Here is an 18,221-nt window from a genome sequence, read left to right as displayed (position 1 = left end):
GCCGCTCACTACTGCCTGTTTATTGTTTTTAACTCTCTCCTGAGTTGATGCCCTGCATGTGGTTAGAGTTAGACCTAATAGGTCCCTATTTTATTCCAAGCACATAAAATTTCTCCCTCTGACGTTTTTTTATTTTGAAATGTGTTGGTGTCTGATGCATTTTGGAAAACCCACTAAAAGAGAACTTTGGGCCTGATACCCCCCTTATCTCTTCCAAACGCAACTCGGTTGACCTGTTTATACTGATTTACACCATTGGTGAAGGTACGGGAAAGGAAGTGTAATAAGCGTTGTGATGGTTTCTGAAGCGGGGAGGGCGAACGGCTCCCGGTTTAAGCCGGTACTGTTAGAGGTGGCGGGAGCACTTGTCGACAATCGTTGCGCTGATGTGACGCGGCGCCTCCGGCAGTACCGCAATCGCTACGCCCCAATATTGCGACTGGTTACCACGCTTATTGCCCCAGTTATGGAGGAAAGCCAGCTGTTTGGCGATGATGACTCGTGCGTGGAGTCGGCGGCCGTCGCTGATGACGGAAGGTTGAAGGAAGGAGTGACTGAGATGGCAGGAGCAACAGCAGTTGTGGGGGGCGACGGTGCGTTGCGCGGCAGAAATGGCGGGGTCAAGCGAGGACGAGGTGAGCCGCTCATAACCGCTCCGCGTTGTGCGGTTGTCGCTGAGAAACGAATAATTGTCGTGCACCGCCTACACGACAAGGAGGTCCCTGACGCTGTAGAAAAACTTGAGAGGTTTATGTCCTATCACTTTCTTCCACTGGCGTTACTGCACAACTGCCAACCGAATATTTCACCTGACGATGTACCATTCGTGCTTCGTCACTATGTGCACGAAGCCACACGTACAGCATCCTTCCTTGTGGCGGATCTTTCCAAGCGAGCGGCTGCCATTATTGACCCCCAGGTGGATGTTTCATGCTACGAGGAGGATCTGGCCTTTCTGCAGGTTCAGTTGGTCGGAATTGTACTCACTCACTGCTTCGTCGATATTGCTATGGGGCACGCGGCTCTACTTGAGCATCACCCAACCGCAAAGTTACTGAGCGGTACGCCTTTTGTGTCGACGGGGTACGGTTGCTCTGACGGGTTGTCACTCCATTTAAGTTCACGCCTACACTTGCGGTGCATATCGGTTCCTTCTTTTTCACCGGAGTGTCTTGTCGTTGAACTTCACCTGGATGCACAGTTGCTCGCCCTCTTCACGGGCACTGTGATGGGGACAGATGCTGTGCCTCGTTACGAATTCTTCGGTGATTTTCCACTTCCCCTCGAGCCTCAAGGGGATCTCCAACACACAAGCGCAATGCCGGCCCCTGAGGTGGCACGGCGCTTTCTCAGGGAGCGAGTTTGGGATGCGTATTTCTTTCCTGATCCTGCCGCGGGTCATGTGCAGCCATGGGATCACGTTGTTGTCTTCCCTTCGCACGGAGGTTACAGTAATGTTACGCACCAGTTGGATCTTTACTGGGCCGTACATATCGGGGATATGAAGAGGATGAAACACTCTCGCACGGTAATGGACAAAATCTTAGACCCTGAGAAATATGCCCAGCACATGCTTGATCGCCCGCGGTTACCAAAGCCGTTGTTGGTCTCGCATGTTCGAGAATGGAATTTACTTTCTGTTCCATCTGCATTTGGTGGAAGCGGGGAGGGACTCCTAAGGCGCCGTCTGTTACCGCCACCGGCTTGCGCCCTTACCTCCCCTTGCCCGGGTCCTGTTGTTGTGGACATACGCAGTGCAGCGGATCACGTGACAATGCATTTAAAGGGGTCTGTAAACGTTCCCATGACCTTTCCTGCTGCAGCTTACGGTGTGAAGAAGGCGGAGCTGTGGTTGCAGTGCATGTTGAAGCCCCTCCAGCCAGTAGTTGTTGTCTGTGCAAACGAGAGGCAGTGCCACTTGGCGCGTCAACGTCTGGAGCTGATTTCACCAGGTGCCTCCGTTGAAACCTTCACTTTGCAGGAGCTGTGCCCTCCTTGTGGCGTCCACGCGGTGGACGGGCAGGAAAAGGAGGTATTTAACCGTGTGGACGTAACAACAAGTCTTCCGGCGACCGTTGACTCACGGCATCTACCGCGACACCTCACATGGGTATTCGATTCAACCGCTTCTGCGCAGTCGCGGCTTGACTGCTATCAGAAATTGCAGTTCATCGAACCAGCAGAGGACACGCTTGTCTTGGACTGCCGGACTCCTTACGAGTTCAGGAATGGTTCGCACACGCGTAGCGTGTTTCTTTCCTTGGGAGACCTGTGCCACATAACTGCCCTGGATTTAGTAGCGCAGCAACTGACACCAGAGGCAGACGTGCATTGTGGCGGCTGGCCTTCCCCTGAGCTTGGACGCATTATACTTGATAGAATGTACGAAGCCGCGCTTGCATCCGGTCTCAAGTGCCGGCCAGGATGTCGGGGGATTCGCAAGATCGTTGTTTATTGCGCCACAGGTTATCGATCGCTCATTGCAGCCTCGCTCATGAGGAGAGCCTTCGAAGCTGCTTCGCTAGACATTGTGGTGTACGATGTGGCGGGCGGGGCTCTTCAGGTGATGCAACAACGTCCTGATCTTTGGACTGTGAAGGATCGTTCTATCATATGCATTAGCTGACCCAGGTAAACTTTGCACGGGAGTTTGGGAGAGGGGGCTTTCAAGGAGGGGTTCGAGGGATGAGGAGGAGGAGGTGGTGGTGTGAATTGGGCACTTGAAATGATGCAGTACATCAACATGCCACTTCGCGCTCATAGCCGCACACACGCTCACCGTGCTGGTGGTATGTTAGAGTCTGATGTTCAGGTCATGCCCTTCCTCTATTTTCATCACCCTCCTGTCTTGTTTCCTTTCCTGTCCTGTGCACAGTTGCGGATGTGGAACAGCGCAAGCGCCAGAATGGACTGACACCTGTTGCTTTCACATCTGCTATTTCCCTTTATATTTCGGTCACGCACGACCACTCAGTTTTGTCGCCTGGTGCGGGAGCCTTTCCTCTTTCGATTTGCTGTCGACGGTGTGGAGGGCCCCGCGAATATAAATATATGACGCTGACGGAGGAAAACCCGTCACAGGTGTTTGTCAGCTGAAATTACTTGCGGGTCGTCGGTGAAAACAGTGCGTGACTTTTCGCCTTCACGTTTCCGCGAAAAAAAACCAGGTGACTGTGAGTGTGTATGTGTGTTGGTGGTGTTGTGTTGCCCGCACGATTTTTTTTTTTTTTTTGAGGGGGCGGAACCATTGCAGCGGTCATCTGGGACGCATTAATACTAATAAAGCAAACAGTAATGAGTAGGTTGTGTGAAACGCTCATGATGGAAGGGCACCTAGTATGTTGTAAGGCTGTGTATTTTTTCCTTTAGTTTTACTTCCGATAGGTGGATCACCGTTTTATTTCTTCGTGCCTCCCACTCCGCCAACTCTGTAGCTGTGTTTTCGCACTTACTCGTTGCCGCGCGCATGCGCCTGTTTTGGCAGTACATGTTTTTTTTTTAAACCCTTCCTTCTCGCTCGAATCTCTATCGGTTCCTTTAATTCTGTTGTTCATACCTTATTATTATTATTATTATTATTTGCTTTGGATGAAAAGAGGTGATCGTAGATGGATATTCGGGAGATTATTGATCTTGTGAATGGATATCAATCAACGGGGGAAACCTCTGCAGACGAATCACTTTTACAGGCAGTTCAGCGTCTAAAGTCTGCGCTAGTTGATATTCCGCAGTTAGGTAGCAACACGCAGGAGGCCCTGAAGGCTCTTGTGAGAGCTGCGGTGGTGTGGCCAAGCGAGTGGAACGATATATTGCAACTCCTCCACGATGCGCTTGCCGATGCCGCCCTCTCGTGTGCTCACCGCACCCTCCTGTTGGAGTTGCTCCCGGGACTGTTGGAGGGAGATTCGGATGTTAAGGCACATGGAGAATCGGTCTGTGACGTGTTGCTACAATGGCTATTGGCAACAGTTAGAAAACAAGGAGAGTCAGCGGGTGACAGCAAGCATCAGGAGGACTGGCGTGCTGCACTGAAGGCGTTACTCGTACTTCCCAAAGAATGCTATAGTAAAATTGTGCAGTTCTGCGCATCGCAGTTGCCACAGTCCTTGCCTCTGTGTAAAGCCATCTTGACGAACTCCTCCGCCTCAGATTTGTTAAAGCGTGCTTTTGAGGAGTGGCTTGTCCTTTCTGGCAACGCGTCACAGCACGCCGATTGCGCGCGCGATATCGAGAGACTGCTACGGGAGAATTTCTCGGGATTTGGCTCATTGTTGTGTGAGAAGGCCTGTAGTACTCTCCTCTCGAGTGGATCGCTGAGTAGCATGAGCAGCCTTCGGACTTTACAAGGCGCCCTGCAAGTTGTTCATGCTTTCAGCATGCTACACCGTGAGATCGTCAGGACGCATGTTCCTAATTCATTTGTTGTATCCACGACCGTGGGACTGCTGGACATCGTCGGTGCAGAAAATAAGGACGATAAACAGCAAGACGCTAAGGGGCCATGGCCTTGCATAAAGATGACCCAAGAAGAGTCTACACTGGTTGTTTCCATCCTTCGCTCTCTCGTGAAGTTGAGTGGTATCGTAACCGCCGTTCCTGGATGTGTGAGCATTAGCGAGGTGCGAAAGCTTTGCGCACCGCTTCTGGCGATTAGGAATGAAGCCGCTGCACTTGATTGCCATTTACCCCTCGTGGAGTGTGTGTTCAACCTTACCCTCCGCATCTTATCTTGTGTGTGCGCGGGTGCAGATGAGATGCGGGAGCTGCTACAAGAGCTGGTGGATGTTTCCAACGTGATGTTACCTGTGCTGAGCGATTCCCACAACCAGATAGAATCCTTTGGACCGTTTTGCGAAAAGAAGTCTCGACGGGACAATCATAGTGGGCCTGGGGGCAAGGAGAAAGATTATGATTTCTGGAACATGAGTGATGAGCAGCAACAAACTATGCTCAGTGCATTGCGGGTGTTACGGGCAGTGTCCGCGATGTGCCGCGTGTGTAGAGCCCAAAATCGCAGTAAACCAGAAGACAAGTCCGATGAGGAACACTGGAAAGCTGTGGCGAGTGACATAGCCAGTGCGGCTCGCACCCTCGCTCCGTCGTGGAAGATTGAGGTGGTTGAGCAGCCGCGCCCCACCGTAACCTCGAACCCACGCTTAACAGAAGGGACTACTGTGGGACGCAGTGCGCCTACATCCAGGCATGAGTCACGGAATCCCTATTCTCAGTCCCACTCCTCTCCTTCTAACCACCAATATTACTCCAGTAATCATTCGTCGTATTCTCCGACCCCGCGTCATCATTCGCCCAGTCATCATCCTCATCATCACCCGCCTTCACATACGCATCATGGAGTGCCGCGTTCTTCTCGCTACAGTGATTACGAGGGGGCACCTCATCGGTTGTCGAAGCGCCCTCGCCGATAGCTGGCGTGCTGAGCAAGGGTGTAAGGATGACCGCTACTATTTACAAATGCGTGAAAATGTTTAATCGAGCATTTTTTTTTTCATCCTTGCTTTTTCGCTTTTCACCCCCCTCTTTTGCGTTTAATTAATCGAGGAGCGTTGCTCTTCCTACGCTCCCCAGCACACCGTCTCCCTTTCTTATTTTCCTATTCTGTACGCAGTCAGCGTTTTTTCTGGATAGCAGGGAGTAATGTAAGAAAGAAAATAATTGGCACTTTCTTTCTTTTCTTTTTTTGCTGTGCTGGGGTTTAAGTGTTGCGCAAACGTAACCGTGCCTCGTCTTCACGCTGTGTTCTTGTCGTTCGTCTGTTCTTCTTTTCCCATTTGGTGTCCGTTGTACCGTCGCCCCTTTTCTTGTCTCGTTTTATTTTACTTTTCAAACAAACGAAAGCACAGGGGAGAAAGGGGGAGAAACGAGACTGAAGACCCGACGCTACAGCGCAAGCACGACACGGTGGCCAACGAGGAATTGAGGGGAGTTTTTTTTTTATTTACCTGCCCCAACAGTCTTGCTTATCCTCACGTGCACCGTGTATTTCCACACGTACGCTTGGGTGTGTATTAAGAGCGGGGGCAGAATATGTGGCGGCGGACATGGCGTGTAATGCGGATCGCTTCGGCCTCGGCGAGCAGGACGCCTCCAACTGCGTCAAAACCTTCCTCATCGGATGTGGGGATCTCAACATCCACCGCAGACTGCAGCCGTGACGCGGCGACGCAAATGAGTTTGCAGGGTCTTGGCGTTGCTGCGTACTTTCGCAATTCTGAGACGGCGAGCACCGACGAGCCCATTGCTATTGGCCACATAACAGCACAAATATCAGAGTCCGTCTATGCTGTCTTCTTCAAGGAGATTGCGCTTTCACCTGTTATTGAGGTTGGATCACGAGTGTACGTCTCCTGCCGCAAGGAGGCCCCGACCCCAAAGGATTCTACAGCTCCAGATGTGTTGAATCACTCAAACACATCCAATACAAGTGGCAATGAGATAACAGCACCAGTTAATCTTTCGTCCCCTAAAGGGGAAGGTGTTGAGCAGCAACCAGTGGGAGGAGCAGAGGGGTCAGCCGGGGCGGCGGTAGGAGGAGGGGGAGGAGGAGGAGGAGGTGGCGGCACCACCGCTCCGGTTACTGCCGGACCCTTCTGTCCCTATTCAAATGGTGGTGGTACTATAATTGGTGGTTTGGTGGCTAAGGTTAATGGTAATGGAACATTTGGTGTATTGTTGGATGATGACCGGTTTGATCTTGCGGTGCCCCGCGAAGTGATCATGCTCTCCGAAGGGAGGTCAAAATTCATCTCCAACGAGAAGTTTCAGGAAGTTTTGGAGTGGGTAAAGTCAGCGGGTGTGGACCGACGGTCTGACCAAGAGAGCACATCATGCATTCTCTACCACCGTGGCTGGCGAGCGGACAAGTTGTACCTTTTAGAAAGTGCAGATGTGCACTGCCTCTCGCACCTTAACAAATCGGTTCGCATGAGTGTTTTGGAGAAGTCTGAATGGGAGCGCGACCAGCACCGTCACCGGCGTGAGGAGATCAAGGAACGCATGAAAGAGAAGGAGTTGCGTTATGTCCTCACAAAGTACAGCGGCGTGTTCAGTGCATGTGTGGCAGTACTTGGTGTTATGTCTGTCTTTGGGTGGAACTTCAAGAACTACACGAAACAGCAGCGGTCCTACCAGCTGGCAATCGCGGCAAACACACTTTCTCAGCGAACTGTGCGGCATCCCATCAAAGGGACCGTTCCACGTGAGGCCGAAGAGCAGCGGGTGCGGCAGATACTGCGCCAACAGGACGTCACGCACCCACGAATCATTGTCTTCTCCGGGTTTCACGGCTGTGGCAAGAGTTCTTTGGTTCGTTCGGCCATTCGTAAGGAGAAGATGGCGGCTGTCCTCGTTGACATTCGCGCGAACGAAGACCCTGTCCGCTCGATAGTGAAATCGTTGGGTGTACAAAATATCGAGGCATGCGGTGATTTACTTGACTTCATTGTTGATGCCTCAGAACGCGCCAAAAAGGCAATGAATGGCGTGTCGCCGTTGTTTGTAGTTAAGTTGTGCGAAGGAAGCTCGTTGATGCGTGTTTACAATGAGCTTGTGGCTCTTGCATGCGACCGCAGGCTCTGCCACGTTGTGATTGAGGTGCCCATCGAAAGTCTGACGCTTGCGATGACTGCCCTTCCCCGTCTGGACTTCCATTTGATACCTAACTTCTCCGTGGGAGAGGCCTTCCGCTACACAAACCACATGATCGATCCGCTAGAATTTCTCAACTTCGTCGAAGTCGCTGGGACCAACAGCAACGACATTGATGAACTTTTTGCTACGGTGCAGCACGGGAGGATGTCGGCAAGCGCATATACTAATCAGAAGCTTGTCAAGGCCATGCGACAGTTGGAGGCTGCGTGGTCGAAGGACCCGTCTCTTCGCGAGGCCGTCATTAATCTCGCGAAGTTTCCTTTCGAGGCCGGACAGCGGGAGGGGTACGATTACTCCAGCCTGCGCAGTGAGGCACTGCGGGACATTGTTATGTACAATCCTGTATCTGATGTTTGGATGTTTCACCAGAAAGTTTTCCACACGGCGGCTCGCTGCTGGCAATAGGTCAATGCAACACGCAGTCTGGAAGAGTGCCGCTTTTGGTTTTTGTGTAAGTGTATGTGTTGGTTGCTTGCCGCACCGTTGCTGCGAAGCCTTCTTCATTTGAAATTTACGCAGAGTTATGAAGTTTTTTTTTCCTTTCGCTGTGCAGGGGGGAGTCCGTTTTAGGTCCCTCTCTGAAATCTGTGAATCAACTGTAACATTGACAGTGACCAAAAAGAAAAATTGATTAACATTTTCTCTGTTTTTTTTCTTTTTTTTCCTTTCATCGACTCTGAAACCCCTTTACCCATTCACCTCCTATTGTACCCAGCCATATCCTTTGCTGTTTTCACTATTTATTTATTTATATTACTTCGTGTGTGCGCTTACTGTGATGATGGCGAAGGGTAAGGTTGCTAGGCCCCTGAACACATAAAAAGCGTAAAAAGGAAGGGGTTAGGTGGGAATAATACATAAATATCCCAGTTGATGATATAAAACAAAAATCGTTATAATGGCGCATCTGGACCTTAATAAACAGCCGATGGTTGGGGTGGAGGACCTCGTGCTCCTCCCGCAGCTCTCAGACAAAGCCATCATGGAGAACCTCAAGTTACGTCACAGTAAAGATTTGATATACACGAGTATCGGTTCTGTTTTGCTGAGTGTGAACCCATTCAAGAACATTCCTAATCTTTACAGCGATGAGTGTGTAGCATACTTCCGAAACGGCGGAAAAGGCGAGGGCAGCGGCAGCTACGGTGGGCCACACATCTTCGGTCTCGCAGAGGAGACATACCGCACCATGGTGTCTGATGGAGAGAATCAATGTGTTATCATTTCGGGTGAGTCGGGTGCGGGGAAGACGGAGGCCTCTAAACACATCATGCGGTACATTTCCGCCGTTTCGGGGGATACAGAGGAGATGCAGAGGGTGAAGCACATCATTTTAGCCTCTAATCCTGTACTAGAGGCGTTTGGAAATGCGAAGACAGTGAGAAACGACAACAGCTCTCGTTTCGGGAAGTTCTTTGAAATTTTTTTCGATCAGATGGGTGGTCCTATTGGCGGCCGCTTGTCAAACTTCCTTCTAGAGAAGTCACGTGTTGTTAGTCAACAGAAGGGAGAGCGCAACTTCCATGTGTTTTATCAAATGTGCTGCGGGGCCAAACCGGAGCTCCGCGAGAAGCTTAGGCTGCGGGACCCGGGTAACTTTGCGTACCTCAACCAAGGTGGAGTGCATGACCGCAGTGGCATTGATGATGTGAGGGGCTGGGAGGAGATGCTCACCTCGATGGAAACTTTGATGCTTACGCCTGAAAAGCAGCAGGCCATTTTTGAAACTCTTTCTCTCATCCTGCATTTAGGCGAGCTGCAGTTTGGGCCCCCCTCTTCAGCGTCTGCCGCGGGAGGTGACTCAAACACCCTCGTTGTATCGAACCGTGACGAGTTGGAATTCTGCGCTGGATTACTCGGAGCAGACGCGGCAGCAATGGAGAAGGCGTTCACTAAGCGACGACTTGCCATGGGCGCCAATGAGGTGGTGGACGTTCCATTGGATGCGCAGCAATGCCGCAACACGAGGGACGCAATGGCGAAGACACTCTACCATTATCTCTTCGATTTTGTAGTGGATTCTGTGAACACTGCGCTAGGGAAGAAGCAGTATGATTTGATGTTGGGTGTTCTCGACATTTATGGATTTGAGGTATTCAACAAGAATGGGTTTGAACAGTTTTGTATCAACTACGTCAATGAAAAGTTACAGCAGATATTCATCGAGCTAACTCTGAAGGTCGAACAAGAAGAGTACGTGCGAGAGAAGATACCTTGGGAGGAAATCAAGTATTTTAACAACAAAGTTGTCTGTGATCTTATTGAAGGGATGCAACCACCGGGACTCTTCCCAATCTTCGACGATGTGTGCGCCACGATGGCGAAGGAGAAGGAGTCTGTTGCTGATATTAAGATGCTTGACAAGCTAGACGCCGTGCACGCGGGAAACCGTCATTTCAACAGGACGGAGCGAGGTTTCTTTGTCAAACACTATGCAGGTGATGTGCACTATGACGCTGACGGTTTTACGAACCGGAATAAAGACACACTCAGTCCCGATCTCATTGGACTCCTCCGCTCCGTGACAAACCGTTTTATACTAGATATTCTTGCAGAGACACTCAATGAGGCGGCGGAGGCGGAAAGTGCTGCCGTTTCGGGTGCCGGGGGGAGGAAGAAACGGTCAACAACTGCGGGGTCAAAGATACGTCAGCAGGCCGGTCACCTTGTCAAGACGCTCATGGCGTGTAATCCTCATTATCTGCGTACTATCAAATCCAATGACGAGAAGAGGGCTGATTTCATTGACGAGGCGAGGGTGCAACATCAGGTGAAGTACTTGGGGCTTCTGGAAAATCTACGCGTGAGGCGGGCCGGTTACAGCTACCGAAAACACTTTGATAAGTTTATCAAGCGCTTTAAGTACCTCAGTTCAGCGACGTTTCCCCGCCCGTTCAAAGGCTCTGATCGCGACGCATGTGCCGCCATTCTTAAACAGGTTGGTGGCCGTCTGCCGGATGGGTCTTGGCAGCTTGGACAGCAAAAGTTGTTCATCCGACAACCACAACATTTGTCCATCCTCGAGGAACTTCGCGACGCCGCACTCAGTGATATAGTGTACAAGATCCAACGTGCGTGGCGGCGGTACCTGCAGAACAAGCACGGCATTTTATTGAAGGCAGGTATGGGGAGAATGTATACCAAGGCGTCAAAAGTGCGGCGGGCAGACAGTGTTTTTCGTCCTTACCTTGGTGAATATTTAGACTATCGTACTCAGCTGGCGCCTATGCATCCCATTGTCGATTACGACCCCGTGGGGGGTGCGTGGAAAGAGTATTGGAGCGATGGTGGAAAGAAGTATTATTACAATTACATTCTCGAGCAGAGCCAATGGGAATGCCCGCGGGAGATGCAACAGCGGAGGATTCTTTTCACTGCCACTGTTGAGCGTGTGTACGACCACCAACAGGCATTGATTGAAACGGATATTCTTATTGTAACAGATATGGCTCTGTACCTGTTCACCGAGCGGATCAAGTCGTTACCTCCGCCAGCCGAGAAGGGGCCGAAAAAGAAGGTCACGGGTTCTGCCCCCATTCCGGCTAGCTCGACTGTGCAGTTTGTCTTGCAGAAGCGTATCGATCTTCGTTTACTCTCAGGGCTCTCTGTAACAAAGCATGCTGACACCGTCCTTGTAATTCACACTTATCAACCATCTGTCCCTTACAGAACTGTTATATGCACTCCGATCAAATCAACACGTTCCTGTGAATGCTGTGGATGCAAGCTAACGCCTGCGACGAAGAAACAGAACTGCCCCGGGTGCGGTCGTCTGTGTTGTTTAAAGAACTGCTTGCCGTTTTCTCGGCCGTTGCCCATGCTACTTGCAGGTGGCAAAGATGTGAGGGTTTGTCCGAACTGCGTGAGTGGGGAACCTTACGAGCCTGTCGAGGACATAGTGCTACTGAGCCCAATGAAAACAGAGATGGTGGCAGTTTTACGTAAGGCTTACCATCAGCTAATGGGCAACAAGTTACACATGAATATTAACGACTCACTGGGGTATAACCTCTTCGGAGAGGAACAACAGCGGCAACTGACAGCAATACCCTATTCCTCCAGCTCGGACACAACCATAACTCCTGGAGGCCCTAACACTCTGGTGGTGAGCGCACCCGCGGGAATTACAAAAGAAACAATAGACGCCATCGAGGCAGCACGAGAGCAGCGGCGGCAGGCCGTAGCCGAGCAGCGACGAAAGGAGGAGGAGGAGGAGCGTGCCCGCGAGGCCGAAAGGGAGAGGGAGCGAGAAGAGGAACACAAAAGAATTGTGGAAGAGCGCCGTAGGGCGCGTGCGGCTGCTGCGGAGGCCGCTGAAGCGGAACGGTTGCATCAAGAGAACGCTGCAAGGGAACGCCGGGAGGCGGAGGCACGGGTCGTGGAGCAACGGTCAAAGCGGTAATTAGTAACAGATGGTAGCGTTGGAACGTGCTTTCGGTGAGAACGTGGCCGCGCCAGGCTGAGGTGTGCCCTGCCCATGAGGGGCGCCAAATGATAAATGACAGCTTGTGTGTGTGTGTGTGTGTGTGTGTGCCGTTGCGGCTTTTACCACTCTGGCGATGTGGGGGCGAGGGGGCTTTTAACCCTATTTCTTTGCTTTGCTATACTTCTGTTTGTTAAATGATTTGTGTACATGCTCAGGTGGCTCACCGGAGTCGCCATAAAGTTATGCAGTTGTGCGAGCAGGGCTGGCTTTCCTGCTACCCTTTCGATACTCGTGCTGCCATTGGTAACGTCATTTTTTTTGTTACTGCTGCTGGGCCCGGCTTTTTCTACCCTTTCCATTCACTTGATTACCACATGTATTTCCCGCGTCTCACACTCCCTTTTTTCCTTGCGTGTTTTGTTGTTTGCCGCCTGACGTTGTGAAATAGATCTTCCGCTTTCACAACATTAAGAAATTACATTTCTGTTCGTCAAGAGGTAAATAACTTGTGAGACAACTACCCATCTCTGAGGGCAGCGAAGGCGAAAAGTAATTGGTGCCTTTATTGTAATTTGTAAAGCCTGGAAGGTCGTTCGAGTAGGTGATTGTACATATACGCAATTCATACAGGCTCGGAAGCACACATGTCAAGCAACACGTGCATAAACACAGCGTTACTCGACTTTTGTACGCGACTGGACAATGGGCCGAAAGCGAGTAGCGGTGAAAGTAACCTCCCGAAGCGTAGTCCGGAGGAAATGCAATGGTTGAGGGAAGCACTAGCATCCGTGGAGCAGCCGGAGAGGAAAATAAGGCGCATATTGGATGCCGTAGCGGGTGAGGGCCTTTCTGAGGATGTCTGTTTGGAGCATTTGGAAGAGTTGAGCGACATGGTTGAGGACACCAACTGGGCTGTCGAGTTCGTCCTCGGTGGCGGTCACCGGATTATCCTGGATTTCATGCATAAGCGAAAGCTGGCCGCTGGGAGCGCGGAGATACGGCAGGCTGCTGCGATGGTTGTTGCTCACGCTGCGCAGCTCAATGAACGTGCACAGAAATGCTTTGAGGAAATACAATGGCAAAGTGTACTGGTCCCCATGCTGATGAAGGAAGAAGATCCCGCCGTTATTGCTGCTTTGCTCCACGCATGTAGCTGTCTGTGTCGTGATTATGCACCGAATGCACAGCTATTTGCTCGTGCAGATGGTGTCGACATCATCAAGGGCTTTCTCGATGTGGACAGTATCGGTTCGCGCAGCAACGATAAGATAGTTAAGCGTGTGTTGTTCTTCCTGTCATATCTTGCTGAGGTTGTGACCGTCGACGTACCGGACTTAACGCAGCGCATAGCTGCGGTGATTGACAGTGACGACGATGAGGTCCAAGTTGTGGTTGCCCGGGCCCTTTTGTCACTTGCGGCTAAGAATTTGTCAGCTGTTCGTGCGGTACTGCAGGAGGAGAAACCGGGGTGCCTTTCGCAGTGGCAGAGTCAGCTCTTAGAAGATGATGATTGTAGGCGACAGCTAATGAGGGTGCTGAGCGGCGACGAATTGAAGGGCTGAGGAGGGCCTCTGCACTAGCGGCTTCCCTAGAGTTGGGAGTGGGGTGAGCGCCGCTCGCGGATTGCCTGCACGATGGGAAGGAGAAAGGACACTATTATTATTATTATTCTTATCACTATCACCACTTTTATTTATTATTATTATCTTCAACAATTGACTCAGTTCGTGATTTGTGTGCGTGTGCCTGAGGTGTGTAAGCCCCACTCTGTGGTGGCAAAGCGATTAACTGTAGCTGTCATCTGCTCCCTCCACTCCACATGAGACACTCTAGTAGCATGCGAAGAGATGTTTTCTCTTGCTCAATTTCGTTTTTTCTTTCAAATTATCCTCGCGCTTGACCCTTTTCCTCCGCTCCTTTTTGTGTCTTCACTGCTAATAAATTTGCGCAGCCACGAGCCGAGTGGTGTGGGGGAGGAAGGAGAGAGTACTCAAACGGCCAGGTGTGGTTGGCGTTAGATACAGTGTGGGGTGTCATGAAGGTAGCTGCGGTTGGAACCCTTCCCGAAGACCTCATTGATGCCATTCGGGGCGGCGCGGTCGAACTCCACTGGGAAGGTGACAGCGTTGTTGTTTTCCACGATGACATCAACTGCTGCAGCTGGAGGTGTGAGTTGGATGCAAAGCCGGATGGAAAAGAGCTTCAACCGGTGTCGTTTCGTCACCAGAGGACGGGCGAGGGTGGGTCCGCTTGTGTTCCGCGCATCGGTAGGATTACCCGCAGTGAAGTGCATCGGGTGAAGGACCTTGCGGATACCACAGTTGAGGAGAACGCCCCCGCTCCAGTTCAATCGGATGGTTCATTAAATCCTCCAATCATGAACGTTACGGAGGTACTGACCAAGTACCGACCCTTGGTTGTGAGGATCGTACACTATCTCGCCCCGCTCCCACGTGAAAGTGGTGAGCTTATGCGGTTTTTCTCCTCGGAGGATGGTAAAGTCTTGAAGGCTGTTCTGAACGCCTTCACCACGATGAACGGCCGCGGACAGTACGAGCTCACCGCAGCAGGTTACGAATTAGTGGACGTGGAGAGTTATGACTCCAAAGCTGTTAAGCAGCAGGTGGCCGATCGAGCCCTTCAGAAGATTGCTCATAATAAGGTACTTGTGGATCGCTTTTCTTTGTACGCGGACCGCGACGTTTTGCTTGCGGCGTGCTCGAAAGGTATTATGGCTGGATTAGGAAGCTCAAGGAGTAAACGTGGTCGCGATGATGTGGATGACAACAGTGGCAGTGACGACGACGAAGATAAAGGGAACGGTGCGGAGCCCAGTGCTTCGGGTTTCAAGTCCTCTGCACAAAATGCTGTGAGTATTGCCGCAAAGGGCGACGTTGTCATGTTTACTTCAATGAGTCAGAGCTACATTCGATGGAACGATGCTGACCTCACGAAGGAACCGTGGGAGATGCCGTCGGCGGCGGCGGAGGCGCTTAAGCAACTGCAAGACGCCGCAAAGAATGCGAGGGCGTCAGCAGGCAAAAGCTTGCCCCCAATGTCGATTATGAGCCCTGAACAACTTTCCACAGCCCAAGAGCGTTATGGGATTCTCCGGAGTGAGTACACGAAAATTCACGACCGTCTAAAGCGGTTGGAGGAAGTAAGTGAGGAAGTGCGGGGGTGGAGTCAGACTCAAGGGGACCGCTTTACGAGGGAGCTGAACGAAGAACTACGTAATTGGTTCGAAAGGCAGGAGGCCCCTCGCCTGAAGCTTGTCACAGCTATGGATGCGGTTCATGAGGCGCTCTATCGTTTGAAGCGGGACATTGAGGATTATGTCAACCTCCGTCAGTGGGGGGTTATGATGTGAGCTCCATGCGTATGCAGGTTGGGCTTTCCCCGTCGTCATTGCCTTTTTTGTTTGTATATGCTGCACAGAGGGTAAAGGAGTGACGAGATGGTGGCCCATCCGTATGGTTGTGGGCAATGCGACGGGAGCTTGTTGGGCTTGAATCAGCCTGTGTATGTGTTGGTGTTTGGTTATGCAATTGTGATCTCACGTTCAAGGGACCTCTGAATTCATCACGGACCCCTCTGCTCATTGAATCCCCCTTTCTACTTGGTTTCGCGCTTTTTCCCACATGCTTGCATCCTCTACAATTCAACTCTTTACCTTCACTTCTTATTTTCGTGTGTGTGTGTGTGTGTGTGTGTGTGTGTCTGCTGTTCCACGTCTTTTACTGACAACGCTTTAATGAAATGCGTTGGATTCCAACATGAACGAAAATACGTGTTTAGATAAGGAGGCACACTTTCACAGCGATGCTTGGTGACGACCGCTACCCTGGTCCGCCACCACCGTATCCGCACGATCCAGGCTTAGATTTCTGTTACGATTCGGCATGCCCCCCACACGGTCAGCTTCCTTGGTCCGACCAGTCACCTTCTGGGGATAGAGAGATGCGCGATGATCATATCAGTTTCATGCGCACCGTCAAGGCGTTCCGTGAGTATATAAAGTACGCGATGAGCTCACGGGAGGCGCGGCTAGCGAGCTTCAACAAATTCAACAATGAATACAGGGAGGTACTGTGCATTGACCTGGAGGCTACGTTCGGCAAGTACGCAAAGTGCATAGAGGCCAACAGCGAATTTTTTGAATGCATCTGCGATGCCTCGAAGGGCCTGTTTGACGCGTACTGGCCAAACGGCACCACCGTAACTCCTGAGGAGGTTCCACCGCCAACGCCGCTTGATATTGACAAGGTCTTTTCCACACTTCGGCAGTTTGTTCGCGACTGGTCAGCCGAAGGAGCAGCAGAGCGGGATGCCGTGTACAAGCCGATGCTTCAGACGTTGGAAGAGCATTTCCCCGACGTGTCCCGCCGCTCAGGTGTTCAGATCCTCGTTCCTGGTGCGGGGCTTTGCCGTCTCGTGGTGGAGCTCGCTCTTCGCGGGTTTTCAGCACAGGGTAATGAGTTCAGTTATCATATGCTCATTGCGGCTCATTACATACAGAATCATGTCGTGGCGCCCGGTCAGCACACTATTTTTCCTTATGTGGATAATACGTGCAACTTGGTGGAGCGGGATCACCAGTTTGTGGAGCTAAACATTCCTGACCTGTGCGCCAGTGAGGAAGTGGGGCGCCGTAGCCAACAGCCGTATTCCTTCGGTGAACTCTCCATGGTTGCAGGGGACTTTACGGAGGTTTACGCCAAGGGGAGTCAGTTGAAGAAATGGAACGCGGTGGTCACTTGCTTCTTCATCGACACTGCTCATAACATCGTGGAATACATCAAGATTTTGTACAACTTGCTTGTGCCCGGCGGGATTTGGGTGAACTGCGGGCCACTGCTTTACCACTTCGCTGGCAACGCCGAAGGCGATTCAATTGAACTTTCCCTTTCCGAGGTGCTGACAGTTGCTATGCGTTTTGGCTTTGTCGTTCGTCGTGACCCGATCCTGATCGACACCACGTACACCAACAACTATCGCAGTATGAAGCAGCTGTTGTATCGCTGTGCTTTCTTCGTATTGCAGCGCCCGCCTGTCGATACGAGGGAAGCTGCGTAGATTGCTAACTCAGTGCGTGAGGGACTGACGCCTCGGTTGTGGTGATGATTTGAGGATATTTGCGTGTTTATGAACGGCAAGTTCGGTAAGTAAAGGTGTGAGGAAGAGGGAAGTAGGTAGTCATTTTGATGGGTTGATGAATCGGGAAGGAGCGAAGGAAGAATGTGTGAATGCGCGCGTGGGTAAGTGGAGGGCGAGTATAAAGAAGAGGAGGACGACGGGGGTCAATGTTCAAAACACATATAGCTTATACTTTTTCTTACACATATGTGGATGTTGGTCCACACGTGTACGCCTATTGGGATGGTTATAACAAAGCATGCGTATATTCTTTGGATGATCAGCCACACTGTCAGATAACTGAGTTGTGGGCGACGCGGACGGGACATGAAAAGCACGGCAAGCGCCTGCAATGCCTCGTGGGTTTTGGTTGGGTACATGCGTAGGGCAAGTTGTTTCAATCCCTTCCCCCCTTTTTTGCACCTTGACTGAATGGTGTTATCGTGGAACGTCCTCACACTAAATATAAGTCCAGAAAGGACAACTAAGTTAAACCCAAAGCTAATCGCATGCGAACATCTCATGCCTCTGTGGTAAAGACAACGACACTGTCTCACTCTGCCTTTTTATTCAGACCTGCACATTCGCGCGCGAGCACATGCGAAAGTGCGCAAAGTGAAGTGGAAAATCACTGGGGCGCAAAGCTGTCAGTGATGTACAGGATAATGCTGGGGTGCGGAGATCACTGGAAGTCGTGGAAAGAAGGATAGGGGATGTGGTGTTGAGAGCGTGGGGCAGTAAACTGAGAGAATAAAGTCTACGTGCGCAGTGTTTCTTGCCTTGACTTGCATTTGCGTGGCACATGACCTTCTTTTCTCGCATCAATGGATTTGTTTTCGAAGTGAAGCAAACATCTGAGGCGGGGTGGTCTTCATACGCGTATGTGTGTGTGTGTATGTGCGGGGGTACCACCGTTCTGTGGCCACGCGAATGCATATGTTTATTGCCCTCTTTCACGTCCTAGTTGCCTGGGGGTGCGTTGCTTTCTCCC

At 51.2% G+C, this 18,221-nt stretch overlaps 7 protein-coding genes across 7 annotated transcripts, besides 7 other annotated features; all 7 read left to right on the top strand.

Annotated features, from left to right (window-relative positions):
• Positions 1-12,098: part of a sequence feature (sequence corresponds to BAC RPCI93-26G5) that runs on past the window's edge.
• On the top strand, positions 296-2,626 carry Tb927.4.3410 (hypothetical protein, conserved; the record flags this gene model as incomplete). The annotated part of the gene is made up of 1 exon (XM_839398.1): positions 296-2,626. The coding sequence occupies one exon, from the start codon at positions 296-298 to the stop codon at positions 2,624-2,626; it is 2,331 nt and encodes a 776-aa protein (XP_844491.1).
• Positions 3,558-3,580: a microsatellite.
• Tb927.4.3400 (hypothetical protein, conserved) lies at positions 3,609-5,426 on the top strand (the record flags this gene model as incomplete). The annotated part of the gene is made up of 1 exon (XM_839397.1): positions 3,609-5,426. One exon carries the CDS (start codon positions 3,609-3,611, stop codon positions 5,424-5,426), a length of 1,818 nt encoding a protein of 605 aa, XP_844490.1.
• Positions 6,046-8,073, top strand: Tb927.4.3390 (tuzin; the record flags this gene model as incomplete). Its single annotated transcript, XM_839396.1, has 1 exon — positions 6,046-8,073. The coding sequence occupies one exon, from the start codon at positions 6,046-6,048 to the stop codon at positions 8,071-8,073; it is 2,028 nt and encodes a 675-aa protein (XP_844489.1).
• Positions 6,546-6,572: a microsatellite.
• Tb927.4.3380 (myosin IB heavy chain, putative) lies at positions 8,567-12,070 on the top strand (the record flags this gene model as incomplete). Its single annotated transcript, XM_839395.1, has 1 exon — positions 8,567-12,070. The coding sequence occupies one exon, from the start codon at positions 8,567-8,569 to the stop codon at positions 12,068-12,070; it is 3,504 nt and encodes a 1,167-aa protein (XP_844488.1).
• Positions 12,099-18,221: part of a sequence feature (sequence corresponds to BAC RPCI93-2H8) that runs on past the window's edge.
• Positions 12,176-12,201: a microsatellite.
• On the top strand, positions 12,739-13,656 carry Tb927.4.3370 (hypothetical protein, conserved; the record flags this gene model as incomplete). Its single annotated transcript, XM_839394.1, has 1 exon — positions 12,739-13,656. The coding sequence occupies one exon, from the start codon at positions 12,739-12,741 to the stop codon at positions 13,654-13,656; it is 918 nt and encodes a 305-aa protein (XP_844487.1).
• Positions 13,749-13,800: a microsatellite.
• Positions 14,130-15,464, top strand: Tb927.4.3360 (hypothetical protein, conserved; the record flags this gene model as incomplete). The annotated part of the gene is made up of 1 exon (XM_839393.1): positions 14,130-15,464. The coding sequence occupies one exon, from the start codon at positions 14,130-14,132 to the stop codon at positions 15,462-15,464; it is 1,335 nt and encodes a 444-aa protein (XP_844486.1).
• Positions 15,785-15,814: a microsatellite.
• Positions 15,917-17,170, top strand: Tb927.4.3350 (hypothetical protein, conserved; the record flags this gene model as incomplete). The annotated part of the gene is made up of 1 exon (XM_839392.1): positions 15,917-17,170. One exon carries the CDS (start codon positions 15,917-15,919, stop codon positions 17,168-17,170), a length of 1,254 nt encoding a protein of 417 aa, XP_844485.1.

The sequence above is a fragment of the Trypanosoma brucei genome, chromosome 4 (genome assembly GCF_000002445.2).
Source record: "Trypanosoma brucei brucei TREU927 chromosome 4, complete sequence".
Taxonomy (NCBI): domain Eukaryota; phylum Euglenozoa; class Kinetoplastea; order Trypanosomatida; family Trypanosomatidae; genus Trypanosoma; species Trypanosoma brucei.
Note: the sequence above shows the minus strand (reverse complement) of the source record. Positions and strands in the feature narration are given on the sequence as shown.